Source organism: Onychomys torridus, chromosome 4, assembly GCF_903995425.1.
Source record: "Onychomys torridus chromosome 4, mOncTor1.1, whole genome shotgun sequence".
NCBI lineage: Eukaryota > Metazoa > Chordata > Mammalia > Rodentia > Cricetidae > Onychomys > Onychomys torridus.
The window spans coordinates 140163887-140180803 of NC_050446.1; the positions used below are offsets into that span (position 1 = coordinate 140163887).

At 47.4% G+C, this 16917-nt stretch overlaps 1 protein-coding gene across 8 annotated transcripts in view; it reads right to left on the reverse strand.

Annotated features, from left to right (window-relative positions):
- Window positions 1-10065: 10065 nt before the first annotated feature.
- Cbfa2t2 (CBFA2/RUNX1 partner transcriptional co-repressor 2) overlaps window positions 10066-16917 on the reverse strand; it is a 97063-nt gene continuing 90211 nt past the window's right edge. For 7 of the 8 annotated variants that reach the window (XM_036185048.1, XM_036185041.1, XM_036185045.1 and 4 more), the window contains 2 exons: window positions 16638-16828; window positions 10066-11835 (listed from right to left, as the gene is read on the reverse strand). In XM_036185048.1, coding sequence (XP_036040941.1) covers window positions 11539-11835; window positions 16638-16828 — 488 coding nt within the window. In that variant the 3' untranslated portion in view covers window positions 10066-11538. The remainder of the gene's footprint in view (window positions 11836-16637; window positions 16829-16917) is intronic. The other variant, XM_036185042.1, reaches the window with a different exon arrangement.

Genomic DNA, 16917 nt, shown 5'->3' on the forward strand with positions numbered 1-16917 from the left:
TGTCTGTCTGTCTGTCTTCTCTCTCTTGGTCATGCCAGGCTTTCCTGGCCACCTACATGTGAAACTCAGGGAAGGAAGTTTCAGGTGGTTCCCAGGTAAAACTGCCTCACGGGCAGAGGAAGCTTCGTCATTACTCTCAGCTCAAGGCTACACCCCAGACCCTGCTTCCAGAGCCTTGCCTGGGAAGATGAACGAGAAGTCCAAGCTCAGCTCCACCCTACAGAGCCTTCTCGGTGTTCCAAAGAGCCTGCTTGGTTGGATTTCTGAGTGGACCTATCTCATGACAGAACCTGCCAAGCTAGGCTGTCCTAACCACTGTCTTCTAATAGCATATCCAGGAATCCTACCAGCCATAGCAAGGCAGGGGAACTCCTACAGGGCAAGACTGAGAAGTAACTAATGGGACACCTTTAGTGACGCTCTTCAGGAAGGAGCACTGAAGAATGGACATCACCTGTCTCACATGTGAGGATCCCAAGCTCTGAGTGGCAAGGATACTCAACTCCAGTTAACCAAGGGAAGCCAAATGAGGGATCCTGAGACGAAGGGAAAGGCAGAAGCCTGGGGGTACAGCTGAGGAAGTGGGGCTCTTAAGGAGCTTCATTGTGGACGCTGCAGTGGGTTTGAAGCCAAGGCTGGTGGCCAGGGTCCTAATGCTGCTTTATTCATGTCCCTGTGTGCCTGACTGCCAGATCCTTGCTGGATGCTGGGGTGTGGCCAGAAAAGCATCCCTGCTGGCAAGAGTGCAGATCTGACCTCCAGGCAGCATCTTTTCTGTTGTTCTCTCTAGTGGCCTCAGTAGAGGCCTGGATGTCTTGGGGCTATCACCTGAACCCAGCAGGCTCCAGAATGTGCTACCAGTGTCTGTTCCACATGGGCCCTGGGCCTCCTTGGAGAGGTTTGTTACCCACACTGTGGTTTCAGTGTCTCCTTAGAGAGGGAACTAGTGTGTGAGGAATGATCCCTGCTCTCAGCCCTGTGTGGCACCGCCCACCCCTCAAACCAACAATAATAACAAACTCCCACAACTAAAGGCATGAGTGGAAGCAGATAGGCTTGCAGTGGATAAGCCTTGGGATCCACAGAAGAACAAAGGCAAAACCCACATCACCAAAACCCCATCACCGTCTGTGTGTTGTATGCATGTACTGGCCAGAGGACAACCTCAGGTGTGGTTCCTCAGCTTCTAGTTTAATATGTTTTTAAAGACAATGTCTCAGTGATCTGGAACTTGCTGAGGCTTTGCTGGCTGGCCAATAAGCCCCAGGGATCCAGCTGTCTCTACTTATCTAGTACTGAAAGCTCAACCTCTCCTGGCTTTTTAAAAATAAGGGTTCTGGGGATTGAATTCAGGTCTTCTTAAAAAAGTTACCGACTGAGCTAGCTCACCAGCCCCTTGCTATGTTTTTGAGATGAGATCTTACTATGTAGCCCAGGTTGGCCTGGAAATTGTGCTCTTCCTACCATTGCCCCTGGCCCCATTGATGTCTCAGAGATGCTACAGTCTCAGCCAGCTCCTCTGTAGGAGTGTTTATTATTATTATTCTCCTTCTCCTCTTCTTCCTTCCTTTTCTAATCTTTTCTTTTTCTTCTTCCTCATCTTTTTTTTTTTGTTTGTTTTGTTTTTTGAGACAGGCTTTCTGTGTGAGACAGCCCTGGCTCTCCTGGAACTTGTTTTGTAGACCAGGCTGACCTTGATCTTTGTAGACAAGAGAGCCACATGCCTCTGCTTCCCTATTGCTGGGATCAAAGGTGTGCACCGCCATGCCTGGCTTAAGGGAACATTCTTAATCTCATGTCCCAGGATGTTTACTGTTCAGCACTGAGTTAACTTTTTTTTTTTTTTTTTAACCTTTTTTGTTTTTTGGTTTTTTTCAAGACAGGGTTTCTTTACATAGCTTTGGCGCCTTTCCTGGAACTCACTCTGTAGCCCAGGCTGGCCTCGAACTCACAGGGATCCGCCTGGCTCTGCCTCCCCAGTGCTGGTACTAAAGGCATGCGATATCACTGCCTGGCCTGAGTTAACTTTTGAGACAAGGTCCCCAGATAAGCCTTGAGTTTGCTGAGATCTTCCTGCTCCAGCTTCCTAAGTGTGGGGACACTGGCCTAGACTAGACCTGGCCTTGAGGTTTTTCGTTTTAGACAGGGTCTTCATTATGTAGCTTGAACTCAGAGATCCACCTGCCCTTTGCCTTTCAAGTGTTGGGGTTATTGATTATTTTTATTTTATTCTTTTGAAATACTGGTGATTGAACCCAAGGTTTCATATATTACATGGGTGCTGTTCTACAGAGCTACAGCCTCAGCCTTTTCATTTTTTCTTAGTTTGGATAGTGTGAAACTTGGGTGATCCTCCTGCCTCGCCGTGCACTGCCATGCCTGACTTCTGTTTTAACTTTCGGTTAAGTGATAGGATCTCAGCAAGTTTCCAATTCGAGCCTTGAACTTTGGACTCCCCTGCCTCGGCCTCCCGAGATGCTGGGTTAGAGGCCTTTGCTACCAGGCCCACTAACTCTTACCTCATAAGCCACCTATACCCTTGCTCCCTTGCCGAGGGCTCAGAGCTCTAGGGAGGACACTGCACTCGGAGTATCTAGCCTGCTTTGGAGTCCTCTAGGAGAGTGACTTGGCTTGCGTTTTCCAAACAGGGGATCTTAGTGGGTGGAGGGGGTTTGCAGAAGAGCTGCAGAAAGGGGCAAAAGGGACAGAGTGAAGAGGGAGTATCAGAGAAGGCCAGGCCCCAGGCAGCTTGTCTTGGAGGGACAAGGTGCAAGAGGTGCAGCTGTGAGTCTGGAGTCTCAGCAATAGGAGGCTGAGGCTGGGGGAGAGGGGGGCACACTGTGTCTTCGATGATGTGTACTCTGACAGCCCACCTCATCTCTGTCTTGCATATTCACCATAACACACAGCTCAGGACAGCGACACAAAGTTTCCTCAGGCTGCACTATGTACCAGAAGGGAGTCCTCACCATGTTCATTCCTGTGGTCACCACATCCCTTTACTCAAGACCCTTCAATGGCTCCTATTTTCTTCTCTATTGACATCATCTCTTGTCTGATAGCTGAGGCCTTTCCCATTCCCAATTCATGCTGTCCCTTCCCCTAAGTCACATGCATGCTGCCGGGCCATCCCCAGCCTCCGTCACCCCTCCTTGACCTCCCACTGATGTCTACTCTACAGAACACTGCCTCTGCCTTTCAGCAGCAGGCCAAAGCCATCACCTCCACTCACCCTTGCCCTCAGAGCCTGCTGTGACTGGATCTGCAGTCCTCCCAACAGTTACTGGAGACGTGATCTGTGATAGGCACTAGGGATAATGAAATGTTAGCAACCAGGCCATGGCAGGCTGAGTGAAGCCAGCATTCTGGTCCTGTACTTAGCTGCCACTCCACCTTCCTGCCTACACCTGTGACTGGGGCTTGGCTTAGGGTCAGGCCAGGTGCAGTAACTTACACCAGCACCTGTTGATACAGCCTTTGAAAGATAAAATGAGGGAACTGTAAAGCAGGGTTGCCAAGAAGTCATTTTTGGTTGTGAGCCTAGCCTTTAACGGCTGAGCCATCTCTCCAGCCCAAGAAGTCATTTTTAACAGGGTCTCACTGTATAGCCCTGGCTGGCCTGAAACTCACAGAATCCACCTGCCTTTGCCCCCCAAAGTGCTGGGAAAGTCATTCTTGAAATAGATGTTACTTGAGGAAATCCTTCAGGTTCCATGTAGAGGGCTAAGGCTAGGTGAATCTTGGAGGAATCAGACTGGCTGGGAGGGAGGGAGAACAGCCATGCTAACAGCAGCTGCTGGACAGAACTAAGGTGGACACTCACCACCACACTTTTCCTGGGAGTGGTGATGGGGGCTGAGACATGGACACTCACCATCACACTTTTCCTGGGAGTGATGGGGGTTGAGACAGACTCTTACTATGGAGACCTGACTGGCCTAGGACTTGCTATGTAAAACACACTGACCTCAAACTTGGGGCAATCCTGCCTCTGCCTCAAAGCCACCATGGCTGGCTTAAAACTGTATATATATATATATATTTTTTTTTTTATTCATGTGTGTGAGTGTATGTCATGTGTGTCAGGGGTTGGAGGAGGTCATTAGACCCCTGGAGCTGGAGTTAGAGGTGATTGTGAGCCACCTGACCTGGGTGCAGGGAACTTAACTCGGGTCCTCTGGGACAGCAAGTGCTCCTAATCAGCTCTTAAGCCCTGAAGATTTTATTTACTTCTTTAAAAATAAACATTTAGCTGGGCAGTGGTGGCGCATGACTTTAATCCCAGCACTCAGGAGGCAAGAGCCAGGTGGATCTCTGTGAGTTCGAGGTCATAGTGAGATGCAGAACAGGCACCAAAAACTATTCAGAGAAAGCCTGTCTTGAAAAACAAAACAAAACAAAAAACCAAAACCAAAAAAGGCAGCCAGGTGGTGATCACTTGGGAGGCAGAGGCAGGTGGATCTCTGAGTTCGAGGCCAGCCTGGTCTACAGAATGAGTTCCAGGAAAGGCTCCAAAGCTACATAGAGAAACCCTGTCTCAAAAAACAAACCAAACCAAAAAAGGCTTCTAAGAGATAGTAAGATAAAAACAAAACTAATACATCATAGTTGGACAAAACAAACATAAGGAAAAGAGCCTAAGAGAAGGCATAAGAATCAGAGACCCACTCATTCGCACACTCAGGAATCCCATAAAACTCTCAACTGGAAGCGGTAGGTCTATAGAGGACCTGGCGTGGACCCCTGCAGGCCCTGTGTACACTGACTGCCTCAGTCTCTGTGAGTCTGTATGAGCTTTCGATCATGTTGACTCAGAAGGCCTTAATTTCTTGGTGTCCTCCATCCCCTCTGGCCTCTGCACTCTTTCCGGCCGCCTCTTCAAGGAATTCCCTGAGCCTTGAGGGGAGACATCCTTTTAGGGCTAAGTATTCTTTTTTTTTTCTTTTTTAGCAGAGGATCGAACCCAGGGCCCTGCGCTTGCTAGGCGAGCGCTCTACCACTGAGCTAAATCTGCATGTCTGCCTGTGGGTCTCTATTTGTTCCCATCTGCTGTAAGAAGCAACTCCTCTGCTGATGGCTGAGCACGGCACTGATCTATGAGTACAGCAAAGGTCATTAGGAGTCATTTTGTTGATTTTTTTTTTGGGGGGGGGGAACGGTAATATTTGGTTTTCCCCTAGGTCCCTGTGTTATCTAGTCTCAGATTATTGGTCACCCAAGAATGGGTAAGAGTGCTGGGTAAGAGTTCCATTTTGTGGATGGTCCTTAAATCAGATATTAGTTGGTTCCTGCCACAAGTTCTGTCCACCATTGCCCTAGCCTATCTCGAAGGTAAGACACCAATGGAGATCATTGGGCTGCTGGCTGAGTTGCTGTTTGTTGGCATGCAGAGTATTCCTGTGCCAAAGACACTAGCACTGCCAGGAGGGGTGAAGGCTTTGTGTAGCCATCAGCTCCACTCCCCGTTCACTGATCTGTGTAGGTGTCTTCTTCAGCAATTCGGCCTTGCCATCACTTTATGGAGAGCAACCTGTAGTCTTGGCAACAGCATGGGGTTTTTGGGGATTCCCATGGGACTTCTTTGGCCAACAGCTCAATTAGATGCAACATGATCCCAGTACCATAGGTTTCATTTGGAGATGAGATAGCCAGTTGGGGCTCTGTCTCCATTATTTGGTGATTTCATTTTGATCACTTGTGTGTGTGTGTATGTATGTATGTGTGTGTGTGTGTATGTATACATATATATACATATATATATATATATATACACACACACATATATATATATACACACACACATACATATACATATATATCTTTTTTTGGGGGGGGGTTGACAGGGTTTCTCTGTGTAGCTTTGCACCTTTTTCCTGGAACTCACTCTGTCCAGGCTGGCCTCGAACTCAGAGATCCGTCTGGCTCTGCCTCCCGAGTGCTGGGACTAAAGGCGTGTGCCACCACCGCCTGGCTACATATATATCTCTTAGGAAGCTCCTACTGTATGTACTAGGTTCATACTACCCCTCAAATGACTCTTAATTTACCTGCCTCTCCCTGTATTCCATCCCTCATCCCTCTCTCCTTGATCCTTCTGTTCCAGCTCCTCCCCCATCAAACTATCTATTCTAAGAGATCTATCTGCCCTCCCATCCCATCCCTTGCTGTATACCTAACTGCCATGGTTCTATGAATTTTAGCTTGGTTATCTTTGACTCAACAGCTAATATCCACATACACCACTTGGCTCTCTTATGATCACATTTCACCCTCACAACCCAGGGAGTAAACACTGCTATGGCATCCCAAGTTACAGGAGAGACAGATACATGCTTTGCTCTGGTATCTCTGTTACCAATTGCTATTTGCTGTCAAGTGTGGAAGGCATTGAAAATGGGCATCCTTGGGTTGGCAGTATCCTAGCTAAAGAAGCAGGGACAGTGATGAGAGGCTATACTCAGTCCCACGATGTGCCAAGGCCAACCAAGCCTTGAGGTCTAGGGAATGTCAAGCAAGGTAGAGCCCAGCTCAAGAAAAAGGCTGAATCCTGAGTTCTTCTGGAACTTCCTAATGTATCCAGAAAACATCATCTGAACTCATAGGATAGAGACAGCCTCAGAAATACCAGGCACGCCTTTAATCCCAGCACTTGGGAGGCAGAGGGAGCAGGTTGATCTCCATGAGTTCAAGGCCAACCTAGTCTACAAAGTCAGTTCCAGGGGAGCCGGAACTGCAGAGAAACCCTGTCTTGGAAAAAAAAAAAAGGGGGGGGGACAGATGGACAGAGACAGACTCAGAAAAGAATGAAGCCCAGAAAAAGACAAAAGCAGTTAGAGAATCACCCTGGATAGGAATTAGTTCAGATGGAAGCAGAAGCAGCAGGCACCATTTTGTCCTCCAGAGGGCACCTGATACCAAACAATGAAGCTGAAAGTATTGCCTCAAATTACAGCATCAGTGAAATTAAGAATTAATGCTAGTATAGAAAGGACATAAAAATTTCACAAGCCCAGGTATATTAATGTTGAAACTTTGTAAGGAAGTAACAAAAGTTACTAGGAAAAAATGTACCCTAAGCCCATTCTGTGGCTGAATGTTCTTATTAAAATCACTCTGTGGAGAAGAGTGTTAAGAACCATTGATACCTGTACACTATTGCTGGTACTCAACTGCAACCAGTATAGTCACTTAGGGCCTCCCTGGGGGAGACGATGGCTGCAACTGGCTTCATGGCAGGGTCTAACTGCAAGCCCTCCTCCTTAGAAGTCCACCTCTTTCCTGATTTGCCCAATCCCATGCTCTTTTGGCCATAGTCCAACTGCCCCTTCACCAAAGACCTGGGGGTGGGAGAGGGAAGAGAGAATGTGTGGTGCTTGACGATACCAAAGCCTGCAGCAGGCTACTTGGCACACACACTGTTAACACTATACTATCTTGCCCAGGCCCAGTCCAGCTTGAGTCAGAAAAGGAATATAGCATTTTTATTAACTACCTTAAGTAGAACAAACTAAATACGTATTTAACAGTTTTGGTTCATTTATACAGTACATTAAATAAGTTATGCACATAGTTAAGTAACAAAAGTTCCTATTGAGTCCAATGACAGAGCACAGAAAAACCAGACTCAAACGTGTCCTGCAGGTGGCTTCACATTCATCACCCACCTCTGCAAACCATGCTTGGAGGCTTGGCTTTCTATTTACATTATTGGTTTTCTTGAGGGATGGAGCCTTTGTGGCCTCATCAGGAACTTGGAAAGCCACAGGAATGGAGCAAAGGCCTTATATCAAACAGCCCTTTCTGCCATTCACTGAACAACTGTTGCGGCTTCTCCCTGGCAACTACAAGGCAGGGACTGGGCTGTCCCCGACAGACACCAGCTGCACATGCCCTATTTGGTATGAGCACTGACAGTTCACACTGGGCATCTGGAGGCCTGATAGGATGTGGTCTGAGTGGGAAGCATCACCTCCTAGGCTGTGGAAGGAGAGATGGGAGGGCAAGAGTCATCACCTACCACCTCCACTTCCTCCTGGGGCACACTTACTCCATCATCTTTGGAAATGGGTGTCAACACACAAGACAGAAGCAGGTAGTTCAGCATTTTGGCTTTACAAGGAATATACTTGAGTGGGCAGGCTCTGCTCTGCAGCTGCCGGGTCAAGGATCTTCCACAGCTGGCCACCTGGCCCACAATGGCCAGCTCAGTTCCTTCTGGCTTTCCTCACATTTGGTTCAAACATGCCACCACCCAGTTCTCTGCAAACAGCTAACATTAATCAAAGCACACTGGCTTGGTCTCCTGTGCCAGGATCCTGGAAACCTTGGTTCTAGTCCAGTTCTGAAGAAAGCCTCCAAGATGTGTCCTATTTGTAATGGTTTACTCAGCCCACAATCCCGTCTGCAGTTTCCAGGATGATGGCCATCTGCTCATTCCTTATGCTCCAGGGAGAACCCACTACCATACACTTGCAGTTCTGTAAGTCCTCACATACTTGCTGAAATAGCTTCCAGAATACTCAGAAAGACGTCTTCACACTCTATAAGCAGGTACAGGCCACTTCATCTTTTAGGCCAGGGATATACAAACTAAAATGTAGATATCCCCTTTGGAAGCTAAAGATGCTAGAGTGAACATCAAGATGTGAAGCACTTCCTGGGGATCAATTGGGTAGGAGTCCACACTGCCGAAGAGCCAATGCCCTGAGCAGACGGGGGTGGGGGTTGGGGTGGTGGTACACAATGTTGTTTCCACACAGATAGATGGCAGCATGTGACTTATTGCCTCAGGGAAAAACCACTCAGCCTGTGCCTTTACCACCACCTGTCGGTATGAGCCAATTTGATGGAGCTGCAGGGACCCCTTTTCAATGTGTCTTTTTGTTGAGATAGGCCTTCTGTAACTCAGGCTGGCCTCAGAATTGCTATGTAGCTAAGGATGACCTTAAACTTCTGGTCCTCCTGCTTCCACCTCCCAAGTGCTGAGATTATAGATATGTACCACCATGGCTGGTTTATGTCATGACGAGAGTCAGATCCAGGACTTCTACATGCTAGCCACACTACCAAATATGCCACATCACGGAGCCCTACCTACCAAGTCTTCACCATTTGCTGGAGTGAGGGATGACTGCATAACTCCAGTCTGACTACCTTTTGGTGTTGTCTGGTTCCTGCAATTTTATCTCACTTGGTAAAGGATGATAAAGCCCTGATCTTTTTTGTTCCCCAAATAGTTACTGCAGAAGCCAGACTTCTGAGTAGGCCTACTCAGCTGTTCCTTCATTTCTCTCTTAGTGTGGATGAACGGAAGCTATGTTCACTTCCAGCCTAGTAACAGGTCACATTAGCAGACTAGAAATAAAGTGGGGAGCCAGGACTCACTCATGTAACTCCATCTCCTACCACAGCTGCTGCTGCTCCTGACTAGGAAGGAGCTGGAGAACTGCAGAAAGGACCTCTCTGACTCTGTCAGGGCAACTATATAGCCCACAAAAGTATGCCAGGCTCTTACCCCAAACCTTTGCTGTAGAAACTGATCTCCAGCCTGGTAAGTAGTGTGCTGGTTCCAACTCTTTATTCTATCTGGAGTACTCCTGTGGCCGCAAGATTTTAACTTGGGTGTTCATCCAATTTACTAATGAATAATGCACCCAGGGCACACCAGGAGACATTCTCAGACTCCCAGAAGCCTAGGATCTTCTCATGACACAGCCTTGACTCTACCTAGAAAAGCAGAGTTGTCCCCAGTGGCTAGGATAGTACAACAGCAGGCTGATGGGGATGTGGCCAGGGAGGCCAGGCTGCACTAGGCTGTCTGACAAGCAGTGGGTCTTGGGTATTCTATGCTGAAACATGATTTTAAAGGTCTAACTTTCTAAGACTGAAAATCCCTGTTCAAATAAGGTAGGGACTCAAAAATCTTTTTTCTTTTTCTTTTTTGGTTTTTTTTCTTTCTGAGATGAGGTTTCTCTGTGTAGTCCTAGCTGTCCTGGAACTAGCTCTGTAGACCAGAGTAGCCTCAAACTCAGAGATCCACTTGCCTCTGTCTCCCAAGTACTGGGATTGAAGATATGTGTCACCACTGCCCAGCAGGGACTCAAAAATCTTAAAATCAGTTGTAACTATATGCAAGTACAATACCATCCATGCCTTTATGGGACAAGGGGCTAGTATTCAGGCTTGGTCATTGTACAGAAGGTGACCACAGCTTCTAAAAGCCAACAGGATCAAGTCAATGACTCATCCTAATTGACTGTACAGGGCAAGAGGATTCTGGAGGATACTGAATGGTAGGGGCAAGGTCCTCAGGCTCCTTCAAACCTCAAATAGCAGTACTTAGCCTGATGAATAGGGCACAGATGATGTTCTATTTGACGAATCAGGGTATTGGAAAAAAATCCCTGAAGATGGGAAGAGAAACCAGTTAGGCTTTTCAAAATGGTTCCCATACTTCACAAACTCTTTCGAGCTGTGAGGGATGATATCAAACACATAACACAGAAAAAGGAGACTGAGAATGTTCACCTGATAATGAACCCACGAAGGGGTGTAATGCCACAAAACCAGGTGTGATAACCCCACCAGGGTCAGGAGCACTGCTCAAACTGCAGCCTGACAGGTACCAAACAGAACCTATGGGCAAGAGATACCCACAGTGATCCAGACATGCACACTCTGAGAGAGCAAAGGACACACAGAACAAGATGACTGTTCAAACAGTCAAGCAGCAGCAGAGGGTTTTGCATTTCCAAGAGGTGATGCACTCAATAGTTTAGTTTGGCCAACATGCTCAGAGAAAAGACTAACACAATGGTTTCATCCTCTTTCAGACCAATCCATGCGATGGAGATTATTTTTTGCACGAGCAAAATCAAGTGAAACACTGGAGTTGGAGGATGGGTTCCAAACTAATGGAGCTGGCCAGTTTGGAAAATCTTGTCCAGAATTATTTATGATGCTTGGGGAAGACTGCTTTAATTTATTACCATTGCTAGAGACTTTACTGAAGTGGTGGCTTCTTTGTGGCATGTCTGAGTGGCTCAGGAAGGAGTCCTGAGTACTGCTTTTGGCTACTTGAGTCTGTTAGACCAATCAGTGTCTCTTGAGGGTGGAGATGAGGCTCAAGCAACTGGAGGCAGGGGAGGAAAAGTCTCCTCCCTTAGCCTGCTCCCGGCCTTCAGGCCTCTACTATGGATGGTATGGGCACAGGTGCCTGGTGGGACACTAGAGACAATCTGCTGATGCAAGGAGGCAGAGGAAGCTGGTGGTCTACACTAGGAAGGGCCGGTTATGCCAGTTTTCGCTGGAAGAGAAACATCGGGAAAGCCATGGTGGAGGCAGCTCAAGCTACTTCCTATGTGCAGAGACTGACACACTAGTTCTCCCAAGGACACGTGGCCAATCCTAGAGAAGCTGTGGAGTGCTTCTTGCCAATTTGTTTCTTGTTGATGACTCAATGGCTACTTGTTCTAATTGCCAGCTCCCTGGTGCGAGCATTCTGCCATGTGGAGTGGTCATCAGGGTGGAGTCCGTGGCTCAGAGTCCATTGGCATCGATGGCTGTCACAGAGGCAGGTGTTGAGGAACGTGAGGTGGTGGCTGAGGTCTTGTCCAGGGCTGGGCTGGGCACACTGCAGTCAGCAGACCTGGCTGAGCCCCGCCCTCCGGGGAGCAGTGGCCGGGTGTGGCTGTGGGGACTGTGGCCGTGTAGACTCTGGCCACAGAGGCGGTGGTGCCGTTCCCAGTCCTTGTGCTGGCAGAAGGACCCACAGTAGCGAGCAATATTGCAGCCACTGCAGGTCTCACTAGCTTTTCGGCCACAGTTCCAGCAGTTCTGCAAGACACAGGCATGAGTTAGTGGCTGCTGACACCTGGAGCGGCAGGCTGGCCACTAGCACCTGTCATCTGCATGGTAGAGCAAGGGCCATGGAGCTACACACCTGTGGCTGAGTCCTCTGAGGATGACCTTGAACTCCTGGTCCTCCTGCTTCTCCCTCCCAAATGCCAGGGTCATAGGCACCTGTCCCCTGGCCCAGGTCTCACAACTATCTTCTGAAGACCATACATCCACATATGAAGCTTGAACAACACTTTCTATAGCAACCAATGGAGGAACCATCTTCACCATTTTTACTGATAATTTTTGATATTTTTCCCCCTCCAAGATAGGGTTTCTCTGTGTAGCCCTGGCTATCCTGGAACTCTGTAGACCAGGCTGGCCTTGAACTCACAGAGCTCCATCTACCTCTGCCTCTTGAGTGCTGGGATTAAAGGTGCGCCGCCACCCCTGGCTAAAATTTGATTTTTTTTTTTTAAGCTGAGGACCGAACCCAGGCCTAGCAAGCACTCTACCACTGAGCTAAATCCCCAACCCCAACATCTGATCTTTTAACAAAGGATTTTTAAGGACTGTAGGAAAACTGAGACCTGCCCCAAAGTGATCTGCCAGGGAAGCAGGATGGATGAAGAGGGAGGTGGCTGTGCTACTGTTTCCTTTGTTCTCTGCCTACTTCCTCCGCTGTCCTATCAGACTGCAGATGGCTCAGGGAAACTGGAGTCTCATGTCCAGGCCACTCAACACTGGGGTACCTCAAGAGGAGCTCAGGGAGCATCCTTACTGCTTGCTACCTTTAGTTAGAGCGGGACAAATACTCCTGAGGCTCAGCAGAAAGTGAAGAAGAATAATTCTACCAAAGAATGGAAGAGCTAACCACTGGTGAGGTCAAGCAGCAGCCATGAAAGCAGCAGGGCAGTCACTGAGTCACTAACACATAACTCAGCACCATCTCTAGATGGCTGGGCGCAAAGACAGCATTACAAACAAACAAAACCTATTCCTGTGTAGCCCCATCACTGACTCCTAAGTCCTTTGCTACCTCTGAGAGGAATCCACTAGTCACATGTGAATATTCTACATCTGAAGACTCCCAGGACACACTGGTAAAGAAAGGGTTTTTGTTTGTTTGTTTTTTTAAAATTCTAGTCTGGGGTTGGGGATTTAGCTCAGTGGTAGAGCACTTTCCTAGCAAGCACAAGGCCCTGAGTTCGGTCCTCAGGTGGGGGGGTTGGGAGGTGCTTAGGGGTGGAGGGGGGGGATTCTAGTCTGGTGAAGCTATGAGGACTTAGCAACTAGCTAAGCCTTCTTGCCTATAAGGACATCAGAATGGCAGAAGCCGATAAAGCCATTATAAAGATCATGCCTACTGCACTGGCTAGGGTTTTAAGAAAGACAGCCTTTTCCCTAAAATCAGGATGCTTGGCCAGAATACAAAACAGGCCTCCTGGTTCCTTCCCAGCATTGTAAGATGGGAAAACTGAGGCCCAGATGTACTAAGGCTAGAATGTCATCAAAGGATGGCTATTCAAAGCCTAGAACCTGGGTTTCCTGAGGCTGAGGCACTCCATATACAGACTTACTTCAAAGTACATCAGAAAAGACTGCAGATCCCTAACTCAGGTTTCTTGTGAAATGTACCATACTGGCCAATACTACCAGCATCAGAGGACAGAAATAGAGAATGGACATAATTGTTACATTACATGTACACATTTTCAGGCACAGTGTCTGATGGGCTGCTGAGCTGCTGAGGAGTGATACCTCAACAAATGAATGGCACTTGTGAGGAGAAAGCCAGGAGCTGCCTATACAGCTGCCTCTCCCTCCAGGTGTCTTCAAGGACATCTAAGAACCAGGTCAGCACCAAGCCACCAACATTTCCATTTTGGCCACCATTTTTTAAACAGTATCTTCATGCTGTATAAAATATAGTAGAATAAAGTGAGTAGCCTCAGAGACAGGCTCCTAGTATGCAGGCATAGAGTTAGTGTCAGGAAAACTTGGGCAAAGGAATGGCGCAGGCCTGTAGTTCCAGCTACTTGGGAAGGCTAAGATTTAATTTGAGACCAGCCTGGGCAATATGGTGAGACAACTTCTTGAAACAAAACAAACAAGGTTTAAGCTAGGTTGAGTGGTGCCTGCCTTCAACCTCTGCACTTGGGAGGTGAAAGCAGGATAGACAGGAGCTCCGAGTAAGCCTTGGCTATACAGGGAATCAAGGCCAGCCAAACTATGAGAGCCTATCTCAAGAACAACCCTCGGCCCCAAATAAAAACAAACCGTTCACTGTTTAATCACTCTTCAATTAGCATTCCTAAAAACCTGAGCCATAGACCCAGCTCTTCTGTGGTTATTGTGGGAAGGTCATAAACCTCCTGAGTTACTGGTTACATAAGTCAGGACTGTGATTCTAGGATCTCTTTTGTTAAGCAGAGGCCACTGGTTATGGCAGAATCTCAGGTAAGTGCTATCAGAATTACCTGGGGCTTATCAAAAGCCTTGGATCCCAACTTAGAACTCCTGGCAGCCCTGGCCCACAGGAGAAAGGATTCTCCACTTCATGGTCAATTGCTAATTTATTATATTTGCCAGAAAAATCGGAGCTGGGGACAGAACCTGCTTTGTTAGAGAGATAATACTTTTCCTGTCCCTCCATTCCAGGCAGGTGCTAGGCAGTGGTGGTGCAGGCCTTTGATCCCAGCATTCAGGAGGCAGAGGCAGGTGGACCTCTGAGTTAAAATCCAACCTAGTCTAGAGAGCAAGTTCCAGGACAGCCAAGCTACACAAAGAAACTCTGTCTCAGGAAAAACAAACAAACAAACAAACAAACAAACAAACAAAACCACCCCAGGCAGAAAAGCAGTGTAGGCCTAGGGCAAGGATGCCAAGAGCAGGATCCACTATAGTTTACACACCACTGAACAGTATCACACTGTAAACTCAGTTTACGTTCCTAAAAGCTACCAGGCCAAAAGGACAGGGCAGTTGTACCCTCTGTACAAAACACTGATTCCTAAATGATGAGAAGTCAGTGTGAAGAGAAGGTGGGAGTAGCATGCTGTGTGGCACAGCATCTCATGAGATGGAGAAACCACTATTTATCCTGCAGGATTTTCTTAATGAAATGCAAGAGAATCAGCATTTCTAATCCATTGCAAACTTACTAAAGGCTTAAGATATCTGTTCTTCCTTTGGAAATGCAAATCTGCCAGGATCCAAGCTGGCATGCATCTCACCTGTAGGCTACTTTTAGTTTGCTGCTTAAAATTATAGCTACTACAGTCTTATCCCTTATGTTTTAAGCCTAAAAGAATGACTAAAATGAGAAGGTTGGCATGATGGTGCATACCTGTAAATCTCTGCATTTATGAGACTTGAGGCAGAAGGATTGCTTTTAGTTTAAGGACAACCTGGATTACACAGTACCAGGCCAGACTGGGCTGTATAGAAGAATCCTGTCTCAAAAATCTACTACCCCCCCCCCCCCCAAAGGCTTAAGACTAAAATGAAAGTTACGACCTGAGAGTGGTGTACATCCTTGATCCCAACACTTGGGAGGCAGGCAGATCTCTGTGAGTTTGAGGCTAGCCTAATCTACATAGCAAGTTCCAAAACAGTCAGGGCTACATAGAGACCTTGTCTCAAAAAAAACCAACACACACAAAAAAAAAAACCAAAAACAAAACTGCAGAAAAATGTCACCGAATTCAAATATGCTACTGCTAGGGCTGAATGCATGCATCCACAGTCCCATCTCCTCTAGAGGCTGAATGCATGCATCCACAGTCCCATCTCCTCTAGAGGCTGAATGCATGCATCCACAGTCCCATCTCCTCTAGAGGCTGAATGCATGCATCCACAGTCCCATCTCCTCTAGAGGCTGAGTGCATGCATCCACAGTCCCATCTCCTCTAGAGGCTGAATGCATGCATCCACAGTCCCATCTCCTCTAGAGGCTGAGTGCATGCATCCACAGTCCCATCTCCTCTAGAGGCTGAATGCATGCATCCACAGTCCCATCTCCTCTAGAGGCTGAGTGCATGCATCCACTGAGGCAGGTGGATACTGGCTTCAAAGGCAGCTTTATCAACTCAGTGAGACCATGTTTCAAAATAAAAACAATAAAAGACTGGGATGCAATTAAGAGGTAGCACACTTGCCAAACATGCTCACACCCATAAATTTAATACCCAGTACTAGGAGTGGGGTATGGCTGGGACTGTCACAACGTTTTGGCCTTTCCATTTTTTTCTTCTTCTTTGTGACCTGTCTTCCCCTTTGTGACCAGGCTAACATGGAACTCCAGCTTCTCTGGCCTTGGTCTCCTAGATGCTAGGATTACAGGTGTGTGACATCATGCCCAGTCACAATTTTTCATGGTATTGAAGCATCACTGAATCTTGAGCCCTGGATAGGGCATTTGGGCCATCTACATTCTTTGCCACTTCTGTAATTGAGAATCAACATCTCCCCAATGAGATTACTGTGAGGATTAAAAGGTGGATACATGCATAGTGTGGTCTCCTTCCACACATAGTGAAACCACTACAGCTGTAATTGGGACAAATCTGCCTTCACGGAAGCTAAAGCAATATACTGTGTGTATGTGATAGACTATAATGAATCCAAAAGAATGATTTATTATTTTGGTATATCTTAAAGCAAGGGAAAAAGTCTCCTGGTATTGGCTAAACATCCCATCATCTAGTGGACTCTTCCTAGCCAGCACCTCAGTGGCAAACAGTGGCTTGCTCCCCTTCAGCCTCCCAGCCCAGCCTATAGCCCAGCACAGCTCTGACCTCTGTGGACTCTTCTTGCTCATTGATGACCAGGAAAGCATCTTCTGCAGCCTGCCTTTTGACATCCGCTATGGTTTGCTCCATTCGAGCCCTCTCCGTTGCAATCACTTCAAAAGCTTTTTGCTCCGCCTCAGCTACAGCCTTCTGCACCTCTGACATGGCCTGAATTTTCACCTTATTCACAGCTTCTTCTGGAAGAAAGCAACAGTAAAATCAACTGGCAGAGAAATCTCTTTCCCTCCCAACCTACAACAAGGAGATAGGGTTTAATAGGTTCTCA